We start from the raw sequence: 11,439 nt of genomic DNA on the forward strand, positions 1-11,439 counted from the left end.
GGGCCGCGCCGGGGTCGCGCCGCTGGCGCGGGGGTGCGGCGGGACCCTCCCGCGGCGGCGGGGCGGGCGGCCGAGGCGCAGCGAAAAGTTTGGGGCGGGCGGCGGTGACAGATGCCGAGACAGAGTTCCCTTTGTTCCCGAGGAGGCAGGAACTCGGCCGGGCCCCCCGCCCCCGGCCCCGGCCCGCCCGCCCCCGGCTGTCACCGCCGCGGCACCGGGCAGCGGGCACCCGAGCCCCCGCCCCGCCGAGCCCCGGGCCGGTGCCTGGCGGCGGCGGGGATGGGGTTCTGCCCCGCTCCCGGACACGGTGCCCGGCGGGAGGGAGCCCCCGCACCCGCCTGGCCCCGCGGGCTGCAGAAATGCCGCGGTGAATCCCCTGCGCGGAGCTGCACCCCGGCAGCTGTGCAGGGATACCCGTACGGGGGTACCCACCAGGGATACCCATGCAGGGACACCCACGCAGGGGCACCCACGCAGGGACACCCCCACAAGGCACTGCACAAGCTCCTTCCCCCCAGCCATGCTAAGGCTGAATTCTGCGACTGTGCACCGAGGGGCTACTGGTGGCTGTGGGCAGGGAACAGTCAGGCACTGGTTGCAGGGCCAGGCCTGGGGACAGGAGCTGCCGGGGTGGGTGTGGGTGACGGCCCCAGGGACCTCAGACCACCCTGGGGTACCACCAGTGCCTCGTTTGGTGGCTTTTTGACTTACTAAAGGGGAAATGAGAAGCTCAGCACATGACCGCTCCCATGAAAGTGGAAGGCGTTTCAAAGCAAGGGTGGTGATGGAGGAGGCACCAGATGGGACCTCTGCATGTGTCCATTGCCAACGGGATGGGGAGGTCTTTGGAGGCCTCACTGGGCTGCCACGGCTCTCCTGCACCTCTCCACTGCAGTAGCAGAGCCCAAGGTGACCTTTTGAGTTTTGGAGACCAAATCGCTCCGTTTGCGTGCAAGCACGCTGCTGGTCCAGGATGTGGCTCTCACAGGCTTTCTTCACCACATGCTCCATGCCCTTTTGTGATGTGGGGCTGGGTCATGCCTTCACCCTCTGCCAGATGCTCAGGACAGGCAGGTGAGCCGCGCCGAGCCCCAAAGGGGATGCGCCCATCACATCCACCCTGGGGGTGGCACCTTCATCGGTGGGAACCCCAGAGAGAAGAGCTGGCCTGAGCAGTGGTGCCACATCCTGTGGGTCAGGCAGCCTCTGGGCCCTATGGATGACACGGTGAGAAATGCAGGCTGATCCCTTCCAGCTCCTGTGATGGAGAAGGTGCTGCCACAGCAAGGCGAGATGACCCTGTCCAGCGGCCAGCCCAGAGGGGTGCCAGCGGGGGGACTCCCCTCTTGGGGCTATCCACTCTCATCCTTGCCAAGCCAAGTACAGCACGCACGTGTGCATTGCCCCAGGGACCTGTGGCTCGTGGGGCACAGCAGTCCCAAGGGTCACCGGGTCCTGCTCCATCTTCCTCCTCGCCGAGCTTGTTTGCAGCGGGTGTTTGATGGCACCCTGGCGCAGGAGCCAGCCTGGGGCAGCTCTCCCCTCCCAGGCTCCATCACCTTTGCAGGCTGTGCTGCAGCTCCGCTCCCTCCCCTCTTTTCTGTTTGCAGGGAAAAAGGTGGGTATCTGTTCAAGTATTGAGAAAGAAAGGCTGCAAAAACTCTTCTTTTATGGTAGGTTTTTTGTCCGTACAAAGCAGATTGCGTGGTGCAATAAAGGATTAAACAGCAAAAAGGGAGAGTTCCTTAAAGGATTTGTTTAGTTGCTGCTAAATCTTCAATGTCCTGAGTGAAACCATACCCCCAAATTGCTCTTGCTCTGTTACTGCAAACGCAGGACGAGCTGGTGAACCACAGGCAAGGTGCGGGGCCAGCCCTGGGTGCAAATCCCGTCTGCTGCAAGTTTGCACCAGTGCTTGGTGCATCCCCTGCCCCAGCCAGCCCTCTCACACTGGCTTGCTCCTGCCTGCAAACCAGGGCCATTACCAGGCAGGGTGCGTTCATCCTGCCCACTCTGCTCCCTGCCCGGGCACCCAGCCTGTTCCTGGTGGGTGACACCGCAGAGTCCCCCAGCCACCCCCGGGGCCTGTGTCAGCCGTTGTGCCCAGGCAGGACTGTTCTGAGCAGTCTGCTTTTCCTCTCACCCTTTGAAAAAGGCTGTATTAGTCTTCCGCAGAATTGAGACAACTGGGAAATGGTCCCTGGGCTCAAATATCTGCCCAGGGCTGGGCCAGGAGCCCTCCCACTCTCCCTGGGCTGCGGATACAGGTAGTGCAGAAGCATCTTCGGAAAAATCCTACTGGGTGCCTGAGTGCAGCATCTGGGGAGCCCAAATCCCTGGGCAAAGCCAGCCTGGAGCAGGAGCCAGGGAGATCCCAGCTGATGGGGAGCTGATTTAGGAGCCTCATGGAGTAAGGGGCCAGGGCAGGGGCTATGGGGCATCTCCCTGCCTCCTTTCATTAAGGGCTCGTCCAGGCTGAATTCCCGGCAGCCAGCCCTGCGGAGTCTGGCCAGGCCCATTGACATGATAATACTATTAAACTTCAGCAATTTGAAAAACAATCAGCCAGCAAGAGCCCGAAGGGGGATGCTGGAAACCCCAGGCAGCCTTACTAGGCTGTTGACCTGTCCCAGGCAGGACTCCCTCTACCCTTTGCCCACCCTCTCATATTTAATGTGGATTTTTGGCAAGGAAAATTGGATTTGTGGTCGGCTGCGCCGGCTGTTGGCTACAGCCCTGCCTTTGGGGCCTGGCTCTGGCTCTCCAGCAGCCGGGGTCCTGCTCCCTGCTCAGGGCCACCAGGCTCCCCGCGGGCTGGGATTCCCCCAGTAGGACTGGTCCTGGGAGCGGTGTTAACAGGGCTTTGTTACTGGTTCACAGCCTGCCTTTGCTCTCCAGAGGCCTTGGGCGGGAGTTGTGGTGTTAATCAGGAGGGAAAGGATAGCTGGGTTCACCTTCCCCCGCTCGGGGATGGAGTGGGAGCCTCGGGCTGGTGTGCACCTTCACCCACCCCCGGCAGAGCTTTAGAGGCAGGTTTAAAGGTTTAAGAGCGACCGCCGCCTGCTCGGCGAGGGGACCGAGGGTTGCATCAGTGCCGCTAAGGGCCGGCGCGTGCCGGCTGGGCACCGACTGGGAACACGCAGCACTGTGAAAACACCCAGTGTCCAACCGCTGGTGCCGTGGCCCCGCGGTGTAGGGCTCAGCCCGAGGCAGCTGTAGCACCAGCTGCTTCACCACCTCCAGCACCGTGTGGCTCTGCCCGGCTCCAGCGCCGGAGCCCCAGGCTCGGGCACTGCAGCCCCTCCGCCTCCTCCTGCCCCTTCCATGAGGCAGCTCTGCCGCTCCTGTTGCCCTCCCTGGGCACCCTAGGGCAGGGCAGGCCCCCTCTCAGCGGTTACTGCCGTATCCTTTGCCTCTCTGATATTCCCATAACTTGCATCCTTGGACACGGAGAGAGGAGCCATGGTGCTCTGGGGACATCAGGATGGAGCTCACAGCGCTGGAGAACGACACTCTTGGGTCAGGATTTGGAGGAAGCCTCTCTGGGCTGCACAGGCAGCTCTTGTTCATGCTAAAGGAGGGAATAATTCTCATGGGGAGAGCTGAGGCAACAGGCGCTGCCACCCAGAGCACCCAGGGCTGCTCCTGGGCCCCTGTCCCTCCTCACCCTGTGGGTAAGAGCAGGAGCAAGAGCTGAAGAAATGGGCCCACAGGAACCTTGTGAAGTTCAACGAGAAGTGCAAAGTCCTGCACCTGCGGAAGAACAACCCCAGGCACCAGGCTGTGCCGGGGGTTGCCCAGCTGGGCAGCAGCTTGGCAGGAAAGGCCCCGGGGGTCCTGGTGCACAGCACAGCGACCGTGAGCCGGCAACGGGCCCTTGCAGCGAACGGTGTCCGGGGCTGCGTTGGGAGGAGTGTCACAGCAGGCGCAGGGAGGTGATCCTTCCCCTCTGCTCAGCACCGTCAGGCCACCCCCGAGTGCTGGGTCCAGTGCTGGGCTCCCCAGTACAAGAGAGACAGGACACACTGGAGAGGGTCCAGCGAAGGGCCATGAAGATGATGAAGGGTCTGGAGCGTTTCTGCTGCGAGGAGAGGCTGAGGGAGCTGGGACTGTTCAGCCTGGTGCAGAGCAGGCTCAGGGGGATCTCATCGGTGTGCTTAAATGCCTGGAGCGAGGGTGCAGAGAGGACGGAGCCAGGCTCTGCTCGGTGGTGCGCAGGGACAGGACCAGAGGCCACGGGCACGAACTGACACACAGGAGGATCCCTCTGAACATCAGGAAACACTTTTTCATGGTGATCAGCACTTTTAGATTGACCCAAAAGGATGGCTATTTCCTTAACTTGTCCCCCTGGCCCAAGGAAACACTTCTGAAATTAAATGTCTAGTTTTATTTTGGTGCTATTTTAATACCTTTGAAATGACTGACTCGGGTCAGGTCGACCTGCTGGCGACGGTTCTTGTGATGCAGCCCAGAATACGCTCGGCTTTCTGGGCTGGAAGTGCACGTTGCCGGCTCACGTCCAATTTGTCACCCACCAGTAGCCCCAAGTCCTTCTCGGCAGGGCGGGTGCTGGTACTGGGAATTGCCCCAGCCCAGGTGCAGGACCCTGCACTTGGCCTGGCTGAACTTCATGAGGTTCACGTGGGTCCAAATAATTTGGGGGTTTGCTGATGTTTCTTTCTCTCTCTTTGGAGGAAGTGGTTGACCAAAGTGGATGAAGTGTTTTTGGGGAACGCACGGTTGACGGCACAGGAGAGCTGCCCCATCTGCTTGTGTTGGTGGCACCAGGGGCCTCCCAAGAGCGTCAGCTGATGGACGATGTGATCAAAAAGGCTGCCCTCCAGCCCCTGCACTCCTGGAAAAGCTGGGAAGCTAACAGCTGAGCAAAACCCAGGGAAGGGGCTCAGTACCAGGACTGAGAAAAAATAACAAAGCATAGAAAGGGCTCTGAGCATTGCTGGGTGAACTGGCACGTCCCCTGGGGTCCTGTCTCCTGCCGTGGCTAGAAGCAGATGCTGAAAGAGGGTGAGAACAGAGCCCATGGGAGAGATGCTCCTGGCCGCAGGCACCCTGAGCCAGACGTGGCTCCCGCGTGCCCGGTGGTGCCCATGCGCAGCCCGAGCAGAGTGGGAAGCAGCACCAGCCCCACGCTGCCAGCCCGCTCCCGCACCTCCTTGCCAGCCCAGAGAGCTCAGCCTGCCGGGGCCTCCTCGGCTGGAGGCTGGTCCGTTCTGCCAAACCTCCCTGTTGCCCTTCTCAGGACACTTCCACTTCGGCTCTATCTCTTTTTCATATTCAATGTGTGGGTGATAAAAGGACCTAGGCAAAGGCTGAACAGTGATCTCTCTTTTAATCTCCTTTCTTTTCCTAGTAATTCCTAGCATGTGATTTTCTTGCTCCTTTTTTTCTTGATTTTGACAGCCGCTGAGCTCTGACCTTTCCTCGGGGCTGTCTCGGGGCACTTGGAGCCTGTTGTCTCACCCGTGAAGGCAGGGTTGATCTTCCTCATGTGCTTCACTTTCCGTCAACCCACCTACAACTGCATCTGCATTTCGGTGCTTTTCACTCAGCCTCTGAAGTCCTGCAAGACAGCCCCATCGTTGTTTCCCAAATAACTTCTTGATCCACCTGCAAAGAGCTCCGGGAGGTGCGGGAGGCAGGACTCCTTTCTGCAAGGGCCATATTTACTCTTCCTATATGTACCCCAGTGTCCACTGACAAAGTTCCTCTGCCGGTGTCAGGGTTGAAGGATGCCCTCTCCTGAGAGTCCTGCGGTGTAACCACGGCCGTGCCAGTACAGAGGGCAGCTCAGGCACGGCAGCTTTAGTAGCTGCTTGAGACAGCGCTTCTGAAAGCCCCATGCTGGAACCTCTGGCAGCTCTCTTTTGGGGGCCAGCCACCAAGTCCATCCCGCTCCCGACACTGGGAGAACCTGGGCTGGTCACACAGGCTGATCCTCTGGGGTCAGCGGGGCCAAACATTCGCTCCCAGACGCAGCTGCCTCCAGAAGAGTTTGCCCGCAGCGTGGCAGAGGCCTTGCAGAAGCTGGAGGCACTTTCCTATGCCCCTTGGTTTATCTCCAGTATCAGCCCATCTGCCCCAAAGTGACATCTGTGAGACGCTCACTTCGGTGTGTGTCCCAGTGAAGGGGGCTTTTTAAAAAGCATCCAGCCCTCCCGCAGCCTTCAGACTTTGCTCTGGAAGAGGCACAACTGTTGGGTTTTGCCTGGTACAGCAGGGAATTAGGGAAGGAGCTCGGCATCTGTGAGCCTAGAGATGGGCTGCTTAGGGGCTGTTGCTGCAGGGCACGAGCCATGACCCTGGGGAGCTCCCTGGGGGAGCACGTGTTCAGCCTTTCACATCTCCGTGTCCCTAATAATTTAGTTCATCTTTCCGTGTGTTGGTGGTGCCTGGGAAATAGAAACACTGAGAACCAAGGAGAAGCTTTTCAGCTGTGGGTCATCCCCCAGGTGAGAGCATCTCCTGCGGCCTGGCGGGTCTCTGAGCACGGATGGGGCTGCTGACCCCTCCGATCCCAGCAGCACGCACCGATGGAGCTCCCGCAGACCCCATCCGAGCTTCCCAGTGTGCTGGGAGCACCTCAGGCATGCACTGTGCCCTCGCCTGGTTCTGTGGATTTGTTGTCACATTTTCCCCAACTTTAAATAAAGAAATGCAGGAAAGTCATCCTTCCAGGGCAGGGACATGAGCTGACTTCAAGCAGCACTTAAGACAGTAGCTTTGCCAAGCGGTAGCCCTCCATGCTCCCACACCCTTGTCAGGGTGGTGATAAATAACCAAACCAAGGGAGGCAACCCCCCTCCCCATTTCTTACTCTGCCTCTTACACCCACCCCTGCCCACTCAGGGTGACGCAAAAGGGTGGCCAAGCCCTTGGGACCCCAAACCAGCTGATGGGGGGAGCATGGCTGGCACCATGCCACATGTATCTCAGCCCACCCGTCTGCCCGCTCCGACACGGGGGCTGAGCAGTGCGACCCTCATCCCACCAGCAAAGACAGAAGATGATGCTCAAGCTGATTTTACACAGTTTGAGAGCGATTTGGCTTTGAAAACAGGCTGCCCAGCTGGAAATTACCTCGGTTGGCAACGGCAGCAAGGTGGGGAGACGTGGTGCCCAAACCCACGCCCCAAACCTGGCAGGCAGGCGGGCAGCGTGGCGCGGCACGGCGCCGGTCCACAGGGGAGCCACACACAGCACGTCCCCATGTCACACCCATCGGGTTTTATACACCGCTTTGACTTCCCGAACCCCTCAGATCACAGGCTCTAAAGTCATAAAACAGCCAGGGAGGAAGAAACAGCGGTTTTTCTTTCATGAAGGAAGGGAGTGCGGGAGGAGAGGGGAGAGATGCTTCCTCTCTGTGCTACGGCCCTGAGATGGGGATAGCTCAGGCTTGAGCCAGCCAAAATCCCCGCAGGCCAGCGCTCACCTGGGACGCTCACCCCGGCCCCAGGGACCAGCGGCATGGTGGCTTCGAGCGCGTCAACGGCTGCTTGGAGGGGGTCCCAGCCAGGCTGGGGGTCCCAGTGGGGCGAGCCTGTGGGTGGGAGAGGCAACGGGAGGGGACGTCTGGGGCTGACGGATGGGCACACAGCAGTGCAGTGACGGGAGCACTTCCCCTCCAAGCGTGACCCAATGAGGGGTGCTGGTCCTGGGAGGTGTTTCCCATGGGGGAGCCTGCTGCGGGGCAGCAAGGGGGGCCGAGTGGTGGGGGGGCGTGCAGGAGGAGGCAGAGGGGGTGAGCGGCCTGAGGCTCTAATCATCCTTGTCCTTGGCCCCGTGCTTCAGGATGCGGGTGAACTCTACGTAGTTGAAGTTGCCCTTCTTGTCAATGGGCGCCTCCCGGTACATCTCATCCACCTCCTCGTCGGTGAACCTGTCTCCCATGGTGGTCAGCAGCTCACGCAGGTGGTCCTCATGAATGACACCTGCGGGGACGGCAGGGGTAGCGTTAGCAGGGGTCACTGTGGGAGGGCTGAGCGGCAGGACCTCCCCCACGTCTCCCCAAGACACCCCCGGCCCAGCTCTGCCGCTCTGGAGCTCCCTGGGCACTGCCGCGGAGCTGCGCGGGCAGGGCCCGTACCTGACGCCTCCTCGTCAAAGCAGGCGAAGGCGTTTCGGATGACGTCCTCGGGGTCGGTGCCGTTCAGCTTCTCCCCAAACATGGTGAGGAACATGGTGAAGTTGATGGGCCCTGGTGCCTCGCTCATCATGCCCTCCAGGTACTCGTCGGTGGGGTTCTTCCCTGTCGGACAGAGGTGGGGGGGTGGGGGCAGGGCCCTGTTCCCCCCCAGCACCCATCCCCAAGGCCACCCCATGCACTCAGCTGGCTGAGGTTTTTTTTTCATTGCAAATGAGTTTGCCGGTGCATGTTCCCCCACCCCAGAACAAGGGAGGGGGATCCCGCAGTGCCTGGTGCTCCACCCTCAGCACTTCTCCCCAAGCTTTAATCTGTGCCGGAGGCCACCTGGAACCAAGCTCTGCCAGGCTCAGCCTCGAGGGAGGTGCAGGAATTCAGCTGGGGGTTACTGGGAACTAAACCCACGGCTTTTCCCCATTCCTCTGGCAGCTGACACCGAGGAGAGGGGCAGCAGCGTCCCCACACGAGCCTCGTGCTGCCGATGTCCCGAGCACTGTTCCTACCACGGATGCGCATGGGATGGTTTAACCTGCTCTGGTGAGGTCCGCATGCCCCCAACGCCCGGCCCCTCTCTGCGGCTCCCGGGGAGGAGGGAGGTCCCTCCCAGCGCCAGGCAGGACCTCCAGAACAGGTTTGGCTGCCAGGTCAATCATTGACAGACCTCCCGAAGTGCCGAGGAGGTACCGCAGGGAGCGGGAGGTGGGAGCTGTGGCCTGCAGCGGAGAACGGGCTGTGGCTGGGGAGCGCGGCCAGACCTGCAAGTCTCAACCGGCCAAGGTATGCCAGTGCAGGGACCGGCCTCTTCTGTCACCCAGGCTGAGAGCAACGGGATGGCTTTGTCCAGCATGGGATGACTCCAGGCGAGATGCTGGGGTGAGACTACTCAACTACTCAATGGCTGCAGCTGGTGGTTGCTCCTAGGGCAGAGCTTGTCTAACCCCAAGGGTCTCTTCTTCCCTTCTAGTGAGCATGGCTGCAAGAGCACCACACCAAGCTGCTGCCCTTGGGTGCCTCCACACACACACCTTCTACGGTCAACTGATGCCAGCAGAGAAATACCCCCCCCAGATTTTGCAGCTGGCCCAAAGCAGGAGGGCTGTGCCTCAAAGGCATCCCACCAAAGCCGGTCTTCAACACTGCATGCGAGGCACTAGGTCACCCAGCAGCTCTCCTCACTGGCCGAGGAGGCACTGAGGGCAGAGGGGCTGAGGGACACGTGGAGGCATGAGGGAAGGATCTCCTCACCGAGGGAAGCCAGCATGTCATGCAGATCTTCCTTGTCAATGAAGCCGTCGCGGTTCTGGTCGATCATGTTGAAGGCTTCCTTGAACTCCTGGATCTGCGACTGGTCGAACATGGCGAAGACGTTGGAGGTGGCGCGCTGGGGGCGCTTCTTGGTGGTCTTGGCTTTGGCACGTTTGCTGGACATCTTGGCGGCTGGGGTGGTACCTAGGGGCAGGGCAGCAGGCAGGACCATCAGGAGGGCTGGGGACAGGCAGAGCCCGGGGGGCTGGAGCAGAGGCAGGGACACACAACTCCTGGCACCTCCAGCCTTGTGCCTCAGTTTCCCCGGCTGTCACACATTTGGCAACAGTGGACAAGGTGGCTGCAGGGTCAGACACGGGGTCAGGCGAGACTCAGGAGTCCCCTGGGAAGTCACAAGAGCAGCTCACAGGTACCCCGTCCCCAGGGCTGCCCCCACGGGCTGCAGACAGGGCTCCCTGCCGGCACCCTTGGTCCCCAAATCCCCAAACCTCCTTGCTGCCTGTCCCCTTTGCATCCTGGGCATAGGGAGAGATGCCAAACCCAGCACCCCACATCCTCCCACTGCTGTCAGTCCCGGGGGGTCCATGGGGACACGTGCCTCAGCATTTTGGGCAGAGCTTAGCCGTGCCCCCCTCAGGCCTCCCCTCCACTTCTGGCAGAGCTCTCCCCAGCTCAGCTCCCAGGGCGATGGGTCTCCCCTGGCATCCTCCATTTTGCTGTGCAAAAGCAGCCCCCAGCCACATCCCCGGGAGGTGGGTTTGGCACAGCACCCAGCACCCAGCGGGAAGGGGTTATCTGCTCCAGGCACATTCCTCACATACCACCGCCTCCCTTCCCCCTCCATCCTGCGCTTCATCCATCCCACCTCCCGCAGGGTCCGGCCGGGCAAAGGCCACTCATCGCCTCCCTCCCTGCCACGATGCCCGGGTGCACCCCACACCACCCGGGGAGCCCACGGGAAGGGCCCGAAGTGGAGGGGAGGGAGGGCTAGTGGACCTCTGGGGGGCTGCAGAGCCCCTGCAGGGCAGGGGGGAGCAGCCAAACAACACCGGGACCAGGGGTGCTGAGGACTGGTGCTGCTGTTACAGGTAATGAATGCCAGGAAGAAGGAACAGCTCAGAGGGGCAAAGTGGGATGGACAGACCTTTGGGGACACATCTGGGGCAATGCGTGTCCCATGGGGCATGGCAAAGGGACTATGTGGACCCCAAATGCCGCCGAGGCACGACCACAGCAGGAAAACCTGGGGGGGTCCTGCCCCCAGCCCATGCTGGTGAGCGCCCAGCAGAGCTGGGCTGGAGCAGAGAGGCCATTCCCACCCCGAGATGGTACCCAAGCCCCTTCATGGCCTCCGAGCAGGGGTGTGGTGGTATGCCCCCATGCTGTCGTGCTGAGAGACGCGGTCAGCATACAAGACACCCCGCGCCATGGCTGCTGGGGACCCAAACGGCATCCATATGGGGTGCTTGGCACCCCCAGTGACCACCAATGCTGCCTGAGCGGAGGATGCTCAGACCTCTCCCAGCTGAATCCTGCCAAGTGTAACTCAGCAAGATGCCAGCAAAGACCAGCCTGGCAGAGGGACGGTGCTGGCTGCCAGCTCAGCACGGCCCCACAAGAAAGTCTGGGGCGAGGTCAGCCCGAGGGGGAGATGCTGCTCCGAGCCCCCGTGTTTCTACCACAGCTATTTCTCCCTCACACGCAGCCCCCTGCCTCAGTTTCCCCATCTGGGTCAGCGCCCAGCATGGGGAGCAGCTGGGGGGGCAATGTTAAATTAATGGGTTATGAATGAATTCCACCTGCGGTGTGCCCCGTGCCACGGCGGGCAGCAGGGCTGCCTGGGCTCCTGCCCTCTCTGGCAGGGGACGCGGGGCAGCTAAGGAGCCGCATAGTGTTGCGCGAAGCGGCACAAAGCCACACCACCGGCGAGCTGCGCGCCAGCAGCCGTGCCCAGCCGGTCTGGCCACCCTGGGCGTGCTGCTCCAGGACCCGCTTCCCAGCTGACG

The 11,439-nt window shown here is 61.3% G+C and overlaps 1 protein-coding gene across 2 annotated transcripts; it reads right to left on the reverse strand.

Annotated features, from left to right (window-relative positions):
* Nucleotides 1–7,782: 7,782 nt before the first annotated feature.
* MYL9 (myosin light chain 9) lies at nucleotides 7,783–9,596 on the reverse strand (the record flags this gene model as incomplete). 2 transcript variants are annotated; one of them, XM_082007073.1, is made up of 3 exons in its annotated part: nucleotides 7,783–7,955; nucleotides 8,111–8,272; nucleotides 9,413–9,596. In XM_082007073.1, the coding sequence occupies 3 exons, from the start codon at nucleotides 9,594–9,596 to the stop codon at nucleotides 7,783–7,785; spliced, it is 519 nt and encodes a 172-aa protein (XP_081863199.1). The 2 variants fall into 2 exon arrangements, with proteins under 2 accessions (XP_081863199.1, XP_081863200.1); XM_082007074.1 differs by lacking the exon at nucleotides 8,111–8,272.
* Between the last annotated feature and the right edge of the window lie 1,843 nt (nucleotides 9,597–11,439).

Source organism: Phaethon aethereus (assembly GCF_964289735.1).
Source record: "Phaethon aethereus genome assembly, chromosome: 16".
Classification (NCBI taxonomy): Eukaryota; Metazoa; Chordata; class Aves; order Phaethontiformes; family Phaethontidae; genus Phaethon; species Phaethon aethereus.